The sequence below is a fragment of the Maylandia zebra genome, linkage group LG18 (assembly GCF_041146795.1).
Source record: "Maylandia zebra isolate NMK-2024a linkage group LG18, Mzebra_GT3a, whole genome shotgun sequence".
Lineage (NCBI taxonomy): Eukaryota > Metazoa > Chordata > Actinopteri > Cichliformes > Cichlidae > Maylandia > Maylandia zebra.
This window is the reverse complement of record NC_135184.1, coordinates 14,055,815-14,073,297: the sequence shown is the minus strand read 5'-3', so window position 1 is coordinate 14,073,297 and position 17,483 is coordinate 14,055,815. Positions and strand designations below refer to the sequence as shown.

Genomic DNA, 17,483 nt, shown 5'->3' with positions numbered 1-17,483 from the left:
AGACATAAACGATTGATTTTCACTCTGTACATGTGCCATTTAAAATGCTGTCTGTAATATGTTTTATGATGACCCTGGTGAAAGCCATAAGGAAAATATATCAGTAAAACAATAAAAATGCTCTTTAAACTAAGTGCTGCAAGAGCTTTATCCTCCCAGAACCTCAGTCCCACCTGTTTAGCTGAAAATGCAAAGCAATCTACCTTCATTACTGTAATAAACTGTACAGAAATGGCTGGTTAGATTGCAGCAGTGCCGCATTTTGGCTGCATAACACTGACAATAAAATAAAACAGCTCCATAATACTACTTTTTAATCATTTACACTATTGTCTGAATAAGCAGAACACTGGAGATTGGAGTGTGAAGTATAGCATGTACTGTTTAACCACCTTTTAAAGTTAATAAAGCTTTTTCTATTGGTAAAAAAAAACAATAAAAACATTGGCAAAAGGACATGCAAGGCAGTAAGATTGCTCTTTGTTTACTCCAGGAAAGGCCTTGTAAGGGAAATTGGTGCATCACAATTGACTTTGACTGTCCTTTCATGAGTGAGTTCAGTGTGTTATCTCATGTAGAAGACCAAGAGGCTCTGAGAAGAGCAGATGTGAAGGTTTCTGACAGATAAAAAGGGAGGAGCTGTGATAACCTTATACTGTATCTACTGTAAAGGCAGTTACATCGATAAAGTAAAAATGGCATAGGTCACTTATGGACAGTGGGTCATATGCAGACACACACACACACACACACACACACACATGCAAACACACAAACCAATAGGCTAATGCAATGAAACAGGCGAGGTAGAGAAAATAGCGCTTACAATTAGATTATCTCTTTGACTCTAAGCCAGCGCTCCAACATAATAACAGATAGCACATAATGGCATGAGTCTATCAGATTATTACCACAGTAATCCGGACACAGTGATAGCTAACTATAGTTGCCCCAAAGCTATACAGACAATGAAAGGTGTTCCAACAGTATATCTTGATAACAGATATTGAAACCCATATCGAGATAATTTTGGTTAATTCTAAAACACAATGAGAAGGAGACAAAGGGAAATAAATAAATAGGCCAGAGGCATGATAGCACAGCAGTCTCTGTCTTTGTCCTTGCCACACACACAACACACAACCAAACAGAAAGATCAATAAAAGCTAAAAAGCGTTGCATTGTGGTTAGTGCGGTCATCACGATGTGTCCTTCAACCTCAGGGCAGTCAAGGACATCAGAGTGCACTTTGTTTAGCAATGCACCATTGCATATACACTTTGCACACACACGTACACAAAAAAGTCCTCACAACTACAACCTTTATTCCCAATAAACCACTCTTCAGTCCTGTGTAGGGGACTGGGGAGTGGTTCATATATAGACGTTTCATCACCCATGCCTGTAAAATACATTTAACAACGCTAAGCTGAGAATGCTGTTTTTTACCCACAATCCACTTAAAAACCCATAAACAATCTCTTTAGGCAAATTTGTTAAGCCTGGTATTCTCTTACACTGGTGCTGAGGGTGGTTCTCTGTATAGGACACCTGAAACCAATGTATTTTTATAGGAATTAAAAATTTGAAAAAACTCAGATCAGTCTATATGTAACAACATGATCATCATGATATTAATCAAAGAAAGGAAACTAGCATGACTTATCCACCTCTAAAACACCCAATCAGCTTGAAACTTCAAATAAACTTATCAGACTGGACAGAGTGTAGGAGTCACTGACTTTTATGATGTTTGACAATATCTGAAGGCGATAAGCTGTTTTGAAACTGGTGGTCTCAAAGTATTTTTTACCATAACAGCCTCCAGATTTTGTTCAGAAAGGTGTGAAAAAGAAAACAACTGGGTAAATGTGTCGAAAAAGCACAAGCAACCTGTTACCTGCTCTTTATAACTGTAGTGAACAAAGAAGCATCTCACGATTCAGAATCTTGTTACAACAGCAGAAAATCCTATTATGTTCCATTCCTGTCAGCCAAGAAAAGAAATTTGAAGCTGCAGTGGGCACTCGCTTACTAAGGCAGGACAGGTAAAGACTGGAAAATGTAACTTTGTCTAATAAATGGAAAATTTCTACCAAGAATGCAGATGCTCACCTCAGAACTTGTCATCTACAGACTGATTGGAGTGTGTGCGGAGACTGTTTTCCTGGCAAACTGTGCTTTGGGCCTTTAATCAGACAATCAATTGATAATCAATTATTCCTTGAATGCCACAGTCTGAGGATTGTTGCTGACTAAGTCCATTACTTCACCTTCCCTAAAGGCTACATCCATCAGCAGAAAAATGCACATAGTTATCACACACTGATTACTGTCTCACACTAGTAATCTCACACTGGTTTTTAATAGAACAAAAGGTTTAGAATGGACATAAGGATCTTTTGGAATCATAGTTCTATCATTTGTACCAAATGTTTTGATTGTTTAACTTAAGACAAAAAGGAAAACTTTTTCATTTGATGTTGCTAATTAACTCAGTGGTGTACCTGCCCCCTCTTCCTCCGCTCAGTGGTGGTAATTGGACATTCACACCTTTTCTTTTGGTATGTTTTTTCCTGTGGATGAGTTTATGTACTATTCCAGGTGAGGTTCTGGCCTTATTTTTCTAGAAGCTCACAGACATCCTGAAAATGTTGTTTATAGCTGAAACCTGGAGTCTTCTTTGTGATGACAGTTGGTACCGTTTTTAAGATTTTGATCATTGTTATAAAAGTTATAGATATAGGTGCCTTACTCATTCCCAAAGGAAAATGTAGCCTAAAATTAAATTCAGTTCAGGCACTAAACATTTAAGAGAAAATATAAGGTCTACTGGGGAGAATCCAGACCCTGTACCCCAATATCACTACAAGCTAGAGGGAGATGTGATTTTGGGGTGAACTTTTCCTTTAATATGTAAACACAGATCTGTTCAGTGTTTTTTTTTTTTTTTTTTACTTTTTTAATTAATTTAGCTCATTCTACATTCTACATGTAGAATTCATTAATGCAATTCTTTGTGTGTTTTTAATTACAACTGATCAATGGCAGCACAAATGAACAGCATTAAGGACCCCTTTATCACCTTATCAGGTGCTCTAATGCAATGCAAAACAGTCTTTCAATTATTACCTTGAGAAATGTTTACTTACCAACAAAAAATACATAACACAAAAAAGAAAAACCGAAGCAGTTCCACTAAATCAAACTATCTCTTTAAGCCATCTCAAAACACTGAGTGTCTTCATCAAACACCATGGTTACCAAAATTAGCATGCCATTTATGACTCAATTACGCTTCATTATATCCAGCAGGAGCAAGCAGCAGTGTAGTGATGAGAGGATTGTTGAGCTCACTGGAGACTCCTCTCCAGCCTCGTGTCTTTGCTGCTGCCCTGAGGGCCACTTATTTAGCTGAGATTGCTGCACCGAGGAAGGAAGTGCTAGTTAGACACAACCCGTTTGATGAGAGCCTTTGCTGACGAAGTAGCAACTAGCAGTAGACTCATCCTCACCTTCTACACATGGTTATTGTTCACATAAAAGTTTGTGTTAACATCTGTTTACAACTATGCACACTTATAGCCTGTTATAATAACAACATTTATTAAATGATCACATCTACTGCTTAGGATTCCTGTATAGAGGTAAGTTAAAGATTTAATAGTTTGGGAGTGGTAGCCTAATTGAATGCAAGCCATTTGAAAGCCTCGAGTTCTCAGAACAGCAATTTAACCTTGAGATTTAAATCTGAGCCAAGGTAGACCTGAAATGTAGAAGCATTCCATATCTGTTTATATTCAGCCTATAGCTGGTTTAGATAACCTTTAGCATTGCAAGAGATAAGTGCTTATCTCTTGCAATGCTTTGTTTAGTCGTTCAAGAGAAGAACAGAGTCATTTCTGTTGTAAAAGTAAAACTGAGAATTCATTACCATTTAAGTATTTTATTTGCTCCAATTAATATTCCAAAGCCCAGAAGTTAATTTACTGTTTTACATTTAGCACCAATAACAAGTGCTTTTTAACAAGTGAGAAGCTACAGACGCCAAATGTTTGGCCTTTTTGCTTTTTCTTTTTTTCTTTTTTTTGCTTAAATTAAACTAGATTGGAAAAGTATACAACAAGTCAGTGATTGACATATTCACTTAAACAAACCATGAACTTGAGACATTCAGTCTCAGTCCCCACGAGTTTAACTGTACAACAGTGAACTACTGTACTGAAAGTTTATTTTCTGGAAAGGATGTTTAGTCCAGCCTGTCCAAAAGAAAGTTTGAAAAACCGTGACAGAAAACAGACTCCTGGGTGCGTGACTGTTGTGATTTCTAGCTTCCCTCTTAGATTAGCATCAGAGAAAACGCCACAGCAGTTTATCCACATGCTCACACATTTAGATTAAAAAGAACAGAAAAGCAAATATGGTGCATTTTTGCAAATACAAACAACAGCAAGTGTTTATTAATTTTCCCATATGCGGCCAAGAGATTTTCATCAATTGAAAAGCAACACGTTTCATTTTGCAATGAAATCCTTCAATGTTTCCTGTTTACATAACAACAAAGCACCAACAAGCTGCAAAGCACCACATTACTAATCAAGCCATTAACTCCTTGGCTACCATTCAACAGTGGCTAATGCCATATTTGTTTTGACACAGCTCACTCATTGCTTTTAACTTAATTTTTTTAATTTATCTGCTGGGCTTTCCATGAGGCACAGGGTGAGGCAGGGTCTCACTACCAGATGTATATGCTAAATGCTTATAGAGAATGGTACAACAAAATACAAACTATGATAAATGGGAAGTAAATTCCCTGATTTCACCAGAAAATGTTTTATTCAGATCTCCATACTTCACTCCACACTTTCAGTTCAAGTTTTACTCATATCGCACCAAATCACAACAGCAGTCACTTCAAGGCACTTTATACTGTAAGACAAAGACCCGAAAATAATGGAGAGAATCCAACAATCAGATGACCTCCTATGAGCAAGCACTTGGCAACAGAGGGAAGGAAAAACTCCCTTTTAACAGGAAAACAAAATAAGCATCCATCTGCTGCAGCTGATTGAGGGTGAGGGGACAGAAGCAGAGGAGAAAAAACGAATTAATATTAAATCACTGGGTTTGATCATTTGAGACACAGATTTGCTAAACAACCAGTTATTATCATTACCAATTACTTAAACTCCCTCATAGTGCCATTCCCAGTTACTGCTTTTCTGTTTTTTTGTTTTTTAAAATCTCTTAAATCGTCACCATTGCTGCTTAAGACAATTTTGAATATGTTGTCTTTCACATTGGTAATGACAGAACCTGTGGGCCAGATAAAGTATTTAAATAGGTCATATGTTAGATCTGTGACTCCCACTAGAGCTGACTGAGAAATCTGAAGATGAATGAGATGATAGCTGAATGGAAAGAAAATATATGCAGCACACACAAACGTATTCAGACAGATGCCAGACAAAGCATGTAGTGTATTTTTAAGCATTCTCAATCAGTGTGACTGAATATTTTATCTCAATATAAACTCATGGACACTAGTTACACATTGCTGCTCATCTAACTGCCTCTGTCCTGAAGTCATGCCAAATGGACAAACAGGCAGTAGGGACCGGCACAGGGGTGGAATGGTTAGATGAAGGATGGTTTTAAACAACCAGGTTAAGGAGACAATCTGCACCATAAATCTGGAATATTATCTGCTGCAGGCAGTAGGAAGGGGAAGCCTGGTGAATTGGCACCATTAAAGCATGTGACGTTTATGTGCTCATCTCTCCTATAGATTCAACTTAGGATGAAAGCCTTTCATTTAGGCTTTGTAATTAATCTTCACTGTATCAATATACTTAGCTTAATGATGGCTCTCTGAGGTAGGCAAAGAGGAAGAAAATAATCAGGGTAGAAGCATATCGCTGTAAAATGAAAATGAAGCACTTACAGTAACACATTCGATTTCTCTGTTATGATGACCGGATTGCACAGACAACAATTAGTGTGAAAGTGATTTGCTCTGTTTGCAGATACTGAAGGGTATTATTCAGTCTAAATGGAACCTCCATACCATTCCATAATAAAAATCTACCACACCTGATGTCCATGAAACCAATGACAGGTAAAAGTGTGAAACCCGGGGTCCTGGCATTCATGCGGATGTCACTTTGACACTGCATCCATCTGAATATTGCATTGTCCCCACACGTTCCACACCTGAGCTTTGGCACAATGGCACTCCACAGTAGCAACAGCATTCCCACAGAGAACAAAATCACTGCAACTCCAATCACAGCTGCCTCACAGAAAAGGACAAAAAAAAAAGCCAAAGCATTGATTTTGCCTGTAATCTCTGCAGATAGCAGTATCCCCAGAACAAGCCTCAACCAAAGAGCCCAACTTCTCAGTGGTAAACACTAAAGGACTTCCAGTGTTCAAGCCGCAAAGAGTCAAAACTGTCTTTGCTGCATGAGGAGTACCAACACAACATAAAAACGTGGCTTTAATTCTCTTTTACTGATGTTGTTCATGGTGCTGAAAATGCCACATGTTGTATGCATTTATGAATATTAATGTACAGAAGTAAAATAAATTTGTAAAAAAATGCATTTTACTACAGTACCAGCATTTTTTTTTTAAGAAAATGCGACGTGGAGTGAATCAGGAAACAGTAACGCATGAAAAGGAAAGATCACCTGATGAGAGGCAGAGTGGAAAGGAAAGGGGGGAAGAAGAAGACTGGATAAGAAGAATGCAATTAGGCTAAGCTTTTAAATTCATTTGAGACAGGTAATTACCCCTCTAGATAGGGAAAGATAGAGAAAGGAAGAACAAAAGGAAAAGCAAGCATAAATATCAATACATCTGAGCTGGAAAGCACACAAGCAAAAAACTGAGCTACAAAATTGTCCTTAAAAAAAACATATGTTTTACACTACTTCTGCTACTTTTGGGATAATGTAAAAAAATTGTTCACGTGTTCTAAGCAATCATTCTCAAAATGTGTAATTCATAATAATAATTAATGTTTAAAATGAGGCTGTTATCACAAGTGAGCCTGAAGTGACATTTGTGTTTCTAATTTTTAGGTGATTAATGGCATCATCTCTGTTTTTCATCTATTATCTCAGCACATCATCATCTTTATTGCCGTTCTAATTGCCCCAGCTCCTTACTGCTCAAAAGACAATCGGGTTGTTTTAAAAGACATGATTATATTTGTTCCAGTGGCCGATGAATCCACTCATAAAAAAACCAATAACAAGATAACAATACACCAATGTTGCTCCAAATGAATCATCTTCAATAGACAGGCCAATAGCTGCGGTGACTGACAAATGGCCTTAGACCGCAGATAAGAGAGACAGAGAGGCTCGGGTAATGGCTTATAATGGGCTGTTCTTGAAATGCCAATCCCAGGATTTGCTCCGTGATTACTGACATTCAGCAAAGAGTTCAATTTTCCCCTGTGACTCTCAGCCTGACTATATCTGTCCACCTCTCTATTGCTCCTTGCCTTTTTTCTTCTGTTAATGAGCTGTCTTTTTTTAATTCACCATTCATTTTATTTGTATTTTTATTTCTATGAGTTACTACATAATGACACAAATCAGCGTCACCAATTAAAACCCCTGAAAGGTGAAGCAAATAACATTGATCACTTGTTACAACGCAGTGTCACAATGCCATGGGAAACCTTGTGTCATGTTGTCATGTAGATATTAGACACGTATGACCCCCCTAAACATTGTAGAAAATACACCATGTCCCAGCGGCAAAGGCACTTTTCATGATCAGCTGCCTCTGCCAGGAGGAAAATGTGCCAAAAACTGTTGAGTTATGCTTCAAAACAGGACAAAGAGCCCAATATTGACTTGCCTCTTGAGCTTCTCTGATCCCAGTCCAAATCAGCATCGGGACAATGTTCCAGAAATGGCACAATCTACCGAGTCCCACCCTGCAACCCTTTAGGACCCAAATGATCTAATGCCAGCATCCCAGCGCCAACAACAAATACCCCAGGAGGTCCAGTATCCATGTTCTGATGAGACCATATTAAAAGAAAAGTCAGGCAGGTGGATTAATATTGCTGTACAAATAGATATACAGAATGAAGACTGATAACAAATCTTAGTGCAGTGAATCTTCAACATGTCAAGTGTATACTGATTTAAAAAAATACAGTCATAGTTTAAAACTGTATAAGGCCTCCAAAATTCTCCTGAATTTTCCTAAAGACATGTCCCAGTTTTTTCCTTAATATTATTCATTTTTATTTTCTGTCAGTCATATTGTTGCCTGTAATCTGTATTGTCTGTTCAAAAACTTTGAGTTTATGTAGACAGAGAGGCCTTGAACTGCTGCTGAGGTTCGGTAGTAAGAAATGTGGTTATTACTTGGCATTTAAATTTCAGCTATCAATGAGCGATCAGATAGTATTAGGATTTTTTCTAAGTAACAACAAGAAAGGGAAAATTAAATGGTTTTGTTAGAAATTTGATGCGGATCTGCGAATGCAATCAAGTGGAGTTTAGATTTGATACTTTTTTTAGTTAATGAATCACAACTACAGTATGAGAAGAAAATGAAATTTGGATTATAGGTAATTATATATATACACACACACACACACACACACACACACACACACACACACACACACACACACACACACACATATATATATCCCTGAAAATCTGTCCTACACAAACTGGCATTTATAAAATATACATAGACAGGGTGCCTGATATTTATGGCAGAGAGGAAACGGCTGGCTTGTGCTGAAAAAGTTTTGCCACAGAGAACATGATGTAAGGCCTTGGACAGTTTTAAAGGCTGTGATCTGGACCAAAACACTAACCACGAGAAGGCTAAATGAGAAAAAAAAAACCCCAAAGAACCCCTTGTATAAGCGCGCGCACGCGCACACACACACGGTTACTTACAAAGACCATTTAAGGCTGGAGACCATTTAAGGCTGGAGGCCTGTCTGGATCAGATGGCAAAACACTTAAAAGCTAAACTACAAGCAGTGACCACTGTAGCATATTTACAGGCTTAAGTAAAAGCATGCTTAATTCAGAGTAGCATTCAGGCGCTTGTCATGAAATACAAAGAGACACTCAAGTCCTCTACTTGTAGCTTTTGGCGGTTGATGAATAATCACTGTAAGTGGTAGCGTTCAGATGATCAATGCCTTTTTGGTAAACATAAGAGAAAGTGCTCTTTTCTTCCTAGTGGCTCCAATCAATCTGCTTTCTGACACATTCAAAGGGATTAGTCAAAGAAGTAACAGATTTCAAACAAACCATTCACTAAACCTCATCCACTGGCGGATTTAGTGAATGGTCAGTAACAGGATTGTAAGGTCTTAGTGTGTATCTGGCACTCACTGAAATATTCAGTACTTCTTTTTTCAGTTTCAGGCTGCAAACTGAGGGCAGTTAATTTACCATGTATACAGTGCTTAATAAATTTTTAAGGCTACCACCCAATGTAAGGTTTATGCCACAGTTTCCCTCAATCACTTCTTTAATGAAAATTACATGCCTAACGTTAAAATATAATTATTTCTGTTATCCATACATTTTTAAACTTACTGTTTTACAAAAAGTTTTTTCTTTTTTAAAGTAATGCTTATTATAAATTTTTGATTCATTTTTTGATTTCATTTTGATTTTAATTTCTCAAAAACCAGCGTGCCAGCCCAAACATGGCAATAAAAACATGAAATCAGTGTTATTTGCCTTATACATAATTGTATACAAGTTTCTAAAAGACAGATTTCTAAAACCTTTTCTTGTTTTTATGCCACGTAGTCTAATACATTTCTAAGCATTACAAGTTAACAGGGTTAGGGTTGAGGTTGGGGCTTAGGGGGTTAGATGCCATGATGTCACTATCTGTGACATAATCTGATCTTCACTGATTGGCTGAGAGAAATCCATGTGGTTTGACAACATCACAGTGAGCCGGAGGAAGCCAAGCTGAATGAAATCAAATAAGGTTTCTGACCAGATAATGGATTAAGAGTGTTGTAAGGTTTGCAATGAAGCATAAATCTTACCTCTGTCTTTATAAACTAAGCATACAATGACAATAACAACAAAAAATGTTGTAGTCTATTAACTGTATTTATTGTAATCATCATTGCAAGGCCAGCTAACTGCTGAGGCTAAGTGAAAAACACATAACACGAAAAAGCTGTTTTTGTTATTCTAGCTTTTATATGTACTCTTAATAAAAGCCTTCTTTATTATTAATAAAACAGCAACAGTTAGCTTGTTTTAGTCTTAAACAACTTTGGATTTAAATTTGGATTATTGCTCCAAAAATTGCAAAATGAAACCTGCCATTGCCATCTTTGTAAATTGCAGATGTGCTGTGCTATGAATGGAAAGCTTGACAACCACAGCAACAGTAACTAAGTGGGAGGCGGGGCTTACCAACCTGCCAACTGTTGAAAGAGAAGAGCAGAACACAATAGAGATCATGTGATCAAAAATGATAACCTATACAGAAGTAGGCAAACTGTTTCCCTATTTCCAGCACCAACCCCAGATAAAACACACAATCACAGGCCTACACAGACTATCTTCTATTCTTTTTACAGCTTTACTTTCATCCCTCTTAACCTCCTTTCTATGTGCACATTCACACAAACACTCCTCTCCCTCGTCACTCCATGCCTCCCTCTGTGAGGAGGGCAGTCTCTGCTTCCATCTGTGTGTGTAAGGAGTTGTCCTGGTGTGTCAGTAATAACAATTTCCCAGTGTTCCTCTCTGCCAATTAGCCCGGCCGTAATTACACAGACACATATGGAGCTGTCAATCACCCGGCTCCTCCACACAGGAACTCACCCACCCAGCGAAGAGAGCGAGAACGATAGAGAGACTGCGGCAGGGAGAGAGAAGGAGTTTCCAACAGCTAAGGCTATACCACTCTAAACGACCACACACTGTGCCAATAACATGAGCAGTATTTCTCTGACTGTGCAGCAATCCATCAGTTCCCAGGAAAGTGCCATGAAACAGGCTGCAGCAAAAAAAAAAAGTGTTTTGGAATTTCATTTTGTGGAGTGTTTACAATTTTCTTGTTTACTACTGATCATGATTTGTGCAAATGGTGGAAAAGTAGGTGGAAAAAGAAGCACTGTATTCCATGAAAGAATACACTTAAGAGGTATGACTGAAATTGTCTTAATGTTTGTTTTTTTTAAACTTTGTTTTTTCTATTTTTCAATAAAAAAAACGAATGAGCTGAGCCTGAAAAGCAGGAGAGTTAGATACTTTTGTCTATACCGGCATACACACAGGGAGAGACTAGCAGCTATTTAGCCACCGGAGACTCTATGAAATGCCACCGTAGTGATGACAGTCAAAACAAAAAACAAGCAAGTGAAGCAAGTGATAAAAGCAAGTACCGAATGGAGCGAAAGATAACAGTAGCTGACATATGATGCAACCAGAGCCTAGAACATTCCTCTAGTAACCAAATGTCCATTTTAAAGAAGCTGGTGAAAAGCAGCTTGCTTTTTATGTGGACATGGCTTAACACATTGTTGGTTTTGGACACAATAATTTGCAGTTGAGAAATTGCCACATCTGTGACTTTTATAAGGTTTAAACTTAAATAAGCAAGCTGAAAATATTTGACAATGATGTTGTTGTGTTATGTAGGTCATATACATAACATGTACACTTACCTGCCATCAACTGCTTGTAAGCACTAATATCTAATTGCCAACTCAATGCATTTAATAATATAGACATGGTCTAGACAACCTGCTGTAGTTTACTAGAATGAGGAAGAAAGGCGACTTTAGTGACATAACGTGACACGATTGCTGATGCAAGACAGGCTGGTCTGAGTATAACTGCTGATCTACTGGGATATTCCTATACAACCATCTCTAGGGTTCATAGATGGTCTGAAAAAGAGAAATCCAGTGAGTGGCAGTTCTCTGGGAGAAAATGACTTGTTGGTGCCAAAGTTGAGAGGGAAATGGTCGGAGTGCTTCAAGCTGACAGGAATGCACAGTCTGTGCCATGAAGTATTAAGGTGGTTCTGAAGCCAAATGGAGTCCAACCTGGTGCTAGCGAGTTATAACTAAGAGGTATACGAAGAGAGGCCAGTGAGTGTGAATTAATATTAGAGCACAAATTTTAAGAGAGCACAAATCTTAGTGATAATGCTGATTTTTGACACATATACTGTAGATGCTGAAAAAATAATTTCTTGTGTAAAACTTCAATAAAATTATTTTTTCACTCAACAAGGTATATTGTTTATTTTGAGAAAAGACATTACTCTTTTATAAAGAATGTAGGAAGATTGTCTCAAACAATACATCAGGTACAAATTTCATTCACCACAAAAGACTACCGTTTCACTATGTGGCACTTTGGATTACAAAGCACATTTTTGAAGGTATGTATAAAGCCTTTTAGTTTTAAACCTTTTGGGTCACCAAGCAATAAAACATGTCTGTTGCACCAAGAAAAAAATAACCAGATACATAACTGAAAAAAAAAACGCATGACACCCATTTAATGTTCAATGCAGTAACATCTGTAATAAATGACACTTAAACCTACATTACCCATTTATCTAGCAACATTAATTAATCCCCGCTTTTACTCTTGTAAATAAATGCATTCATGTCTCACTTAATGCAGAGCCTGATTTCCCCTGAGCATCTCCAACAGAAGAAAACAAATGAAAGTTTAATAAAAATGAAGATAACATTGAGTTATCTGTCAGGCTTTCAAGTTGTGTGCGTGTTCTATGGTAAACTGTGTCGCCCTGATTTCTATCCATTGTACTCAGTCGACACTTGAATCAACCCAAGAGGGAAAGAGAGAGTGAAAGCAAGAGTATCTGTGAATGCCCGCAAGTGTGGCAAGGTGTGCTTTACTTGTTTAGGTACTATATGTGGCTCTCGGGATTTAAGGTGGTGAACAGGGGGATAACAATAACAATAGTAATAAGATACTAATCATAATAATAATAATAATAATAATAATAATAATAACAACAACAACCTTTATTTAAATTACACATTCATAACAATACTGCAAAAGTGATTTTGCACTGAAAGCAACAATGAATAATTAATAATAATAATATTAATAAAAAGTTATTTCCTAAGGTCCGGTGATGCAGATGGCAGGAAATGAAAAGAAGACAGGCAGAAAGTGGAGGGGGTAAAATATGAAGGGGAGATGGGTAGGCACAGGGCTAAAGGAGGAGGTCCAGTCCCAGCAGCAAGTCTTACCTCTGGGATGTCTTCTTGTACTTGCGCCTGCCAGAGAAAGAACAAACACGAGGAGAATGAGGCTTCGGAAAGACAGGACGAAAAGACATCAGGGTCATGCAAAAACCAGCTGAACATTACACTATAAAGATGATGACTGCGCTATCGCTATCTTTCTTGAGCTGAAAATTTCATGTGAACCAAGCACAATCTGATTTTTTTTTAACAAAGGAAAGAACTACACATTTACACATTATAAAGCTTATTTTAATGAATATGAAGTAAAACTGAGAATCCCAAATAATACAGATCAGTTATCAAATTAAAAGGAAAAATCTCCAGGGTTCAGGAACCCTATACTGAAGACATGACGTGGCTCCGTTATGCTTTACTGAGCATTTTGCTCAAATGGTAAGGCTCCACATTTCTCCTTAGAGGAAAAGGTCATGGCAAATCAACACAAAGTTGTTTTAAAGTGATCAGCTTTATCCTAGGAAGACATATTTCAGTCCTGACGGGAGTGTTTTCTTCCAGGATGGCAATGTCCCCATTTTGAGGGTACAATCATGTGCTATGTGCCTTTGCATTTACCAGATCTTGACTGAGAGTTTCGAGCGACATTGCTCTCCACTGCAATCATCAAAATGCCAAATAAGGAATGTGTTGCTCTCTCCGGTGGTGTTCCAGAGGCAGGGAATCGATACTAAGGTGTATTAAAAAGTCTTTAATGTGCATATGGTGGCCCAACAGCTTGCTAAAACAATTCATTTAATTTAGTTTTTTTCCTTTTAATTTATCACTGATCTGTATATAAACTTAATTGCAAATTGCATCATCAACTTCATGGCTTACTAGAATTGAAGCATATCAATAGTGTAAATGATCAAATCTCACAAATGCAAGCCTGCTCATGGCATTTATTGAGATGAAATGGGCAATTTAGCATATGTTCAATGGGTCTAATTCCTAAACTTGACTACCAACATAAAAAGTAAGAGCGCAGTACGATTAGAATAAAATAGTGACTCATTAAAATAAGAAACTTTTTCACTGATACTGGATCAAATGGGTACATTATAACAGTTACCTGTAAATAAGTGAAGAGCTTTAGAGTCTACTTTTTTGAGTCTACTGTTACAGTAAAGAGAAGTAAGAATGCAAATGCTTACAATCACTTATGCAGAAAAGGGATTTAAGAGTGTCATACCAATATGCAAAAAGACACACACACACACACACACACACACACACACACACACACACACACACACACACACACACGGCATTCAAACTCCACTTGATCCCACCAACCTTACTTCTACACACACACGTACAAACATTGGGAAACCTACACAGCTACATTAACACACCTATTCTACTATCACTTACGTTTGGCCCTAAAACACACCCACACCTCCATGAAGTGATAACAGCATGGCTCTAAAAGCTGAGGTCATATACACACTCACTCACACACACTTACAGCACTCATGACAGCAAACTGGGGGGGAGGCATAAACTCACAACTGTTTGACTACAGACATCTATTTAAATTCTAGTCAGGCACAATTCACAGCACTTAGCTTGATTTGCTCCTCCGTTGCTTTCAGTATCAATCTTTTAGAGCTCAGTGCAAAACTGCAAGCTAAGGAAGTTAATCCCCGTAAAGAAATGTTGAGAGCTCCCTTGAAATTAGTGGGAAAGGAAGAATGAATAAATCATTTAGGGTTGATGAAGCCATTGAAATGAAAACAAAATGAAGTTCCACAGTTTAACAGGGTAAACAATACAAAGAAAGACTAAATAAATAGTTTTAGGGGAAATATAATAATGAGACTTAAAAGACAGATCAATACTACATTAAGTAACTACGGGGAAAGTCAGGAGGCAAAAGCAGAACTAAATGCATTATTTCTTTTTTCTAATCTTAGGTCACACGTTTTGCCCTTTTACCCTCTTTTGGTGCGTGGGTCTTCTAATTAATTCTAATTAGATGTGGACAAGCAGTGAGGATGGGTCAGAGAATTCTAGGAATTATCACAATTATAAAGGTTAAACATTATAGTAAATGTAACCTTAAAATAAACTAAACATGATATTTCCATGGGGGGCAAGGGGGACGACTCGTCCATCACTAGGGGTGAAGTCACTAAGGCAGTTAAACTCCTTGTTGGCAGGGCCTCGGGGTGGATGTGGGTTGGTGGTTCCCATCTTTAAGAAGAGGGACCAGAGCGTGTGCTCCTACTATAGGGGGAACACACTCGTCAGCCTACCCGGGAAAGTCTACGCCAGGGTGCAGGAAAGGAGAGTCCATCTGTTAGTCGAACATGAGGTACAGGAGGAACAATGCAGTTTTCGTCCCAATCGTGGAACACTGAACCAGTTCTTTACCCTCTTGGGGGGTACTTGAGGGTGCATGGGAGTTTGCGAGTCTACATGTGTTTTGTGGACTTGGAGAAGGCATTTGACAGTGTCCCTAGAAATGTTCTGTGGGAGGCACAGGAGTATGGGGTGTCTGTCCCATTGCTAGGAGCCATTTGATCCTTATAGAACCATTGGAAGAGCTTGGTCTGCTTAGCTGGCAATAATCAGAATCAGAATCATGTTTATTGGCCAAGTATATGTGCAGACACATACAGGGAATTTGGTTCCGGTAGATGGTGGCTCTCAAGCACAGTAATGTAAATCACACACACACACACACACACACACACACACACACGTCTATATATACACACATTACACATACATACACAAAGCTGTGTAAACCAACTATAAATAACGAATCTAAACTTATATACATAAAATACAGAAATGAATGAGGTGGAATGAATACTACATTACAAAAAAAAAAAAGTAATGAATACTACAAAATGTACATAAGGTGCAGCTGCAGTCTGGCAGTGGGAGCAGTGTGACAGGTCAACTGTTAAGAAGGGAGATGACGAGGGGAAAGAAACTGTTCCTGTGTCAGGTGGTCCTGGTCTGCAGGCTTCTGTACCGTCTGCCAGAGGGCAGCAGATCAAAAAGTCTGTGTCCAGGGTGTGAGGGGTCTGTGATGATTTTCCCTGCCCGTTTCCTGGTTCTTGAGAGGTACAGATCCTGGATGGAGGGCAGGGGGGTGCCGATGATCCTTTCTGCTGCCCGTACAGTGTGCTGCAGTCTGCTCCTGTCTTGTTTAGTGGCTGCTCCATACCAGACTGTGATGGAGGAGCACAGGACAGACTCAATGACCACAGTGTAGAACTGGATCAGCAGCTCCTGTGGAAGACTGTACTTCCCCAGTTGTCTCAGGAAGTACATCCTCTGCTGGGTCTTTTTGAGGATGGAGTTGATGTTGGTCTCTCACTTCAGGTCCTGGGAGATGGTTGTACCCAGGAACTTGAAGGTCTTCACAGTTGACACAGGGCTGTCTGATATGGTGAGGGGGAGCAGAGTTGAGGGATGTCTCCTGAAGTCCACTGTCATCTCTACAGTCTTAAGAGTGTTCAGCTCCAGATTGTGCTGACTGCACCAGAGTACCAGCCGCTCAACTTCCTGCCGGTATGCAGACTCATCACCATCTTGAATGAGGCCAATGACAGTGGTGTCATCTGCAAACTTTAGGAGTTTGACAGCCGAGTTCTTGGAGGTGCAGTCGTTAGTGTAGAGGGAGAACAGTAGTGGTGAGAGGACACATCCTTGAGGGGCACCAATACTGAGGGAAGTGAGACTCATTCCTGGTGGGTGTCAGACTCCCCCAGGGCTGCCCTTTGTCATCAATTCTGTTCATAAAGTTTATGGACAGAATTTCTAGGTGTAGCCGAGTGGTGGAAGGCTTCAACTTGGGCAGTCTCAGAATCCCATCTCTGCTTCAAATCAAATTCAAATTCAAATTTTATTTGTCACGTACACAGTCATACACAGTACGATATGCAGTGAAATGCTTAGACAACTGCTCGTGACCTAAAAAAAAAAAAAAAGAAAAAAAAAAGGCTATGAATAAGATAGAAAATAAATATGAAAAATTAAAAAGGGTAAATTTAACTAGGAAGGAATGAAATATAAATTAAGGTTAAAAATGAAATAACTGTACAACACAATTTAGAATGAAGGGTAAAGTTAACTGGGAAAGAATAAGATAAAATATATAAATTAAAGTTGAAAATAAAATAACTGTACAACAAAATACACAATACACAGTATAGAACTATATAAGAATGTATGAAGAAATATAAATAAATAAATA

The 17,483-nt window shown here is 38.4% G+C and overlaps 1 protein-coding gene across 6 annotated transcripts in view; it reads right to left on the bottom strand.

The window, feature by feature from the left end:
• Positions 1 to 17,483, bottom strand: part of pde1cb (phosphodiesterase 1C, calmodulin-dependent b) — a 119,536-nt gene that overhangs the window by 51,585 nt on the left and 50,468 nt on the right. Inside the window, exon 2 of one of the 6 annotated variants that reach the window (XM_004542929.2) lies at positions 13,277 to 13,303. The exons of 4 other annotated variants lie outside the window; for them this stretch is intronic. In XM_004542929.2, the coding sequence (XP_004542986.2) occupies positions 13,277 to 13,303 (27 nt within the window). Of the gene's footprint in view, positions 1 to 13,276; positions 14,941 to 17,483 lie in introns of all 6 variants that reach the window. One more of the 6 variants, XM_076876387.1, reaches the window with a different exon arrangement.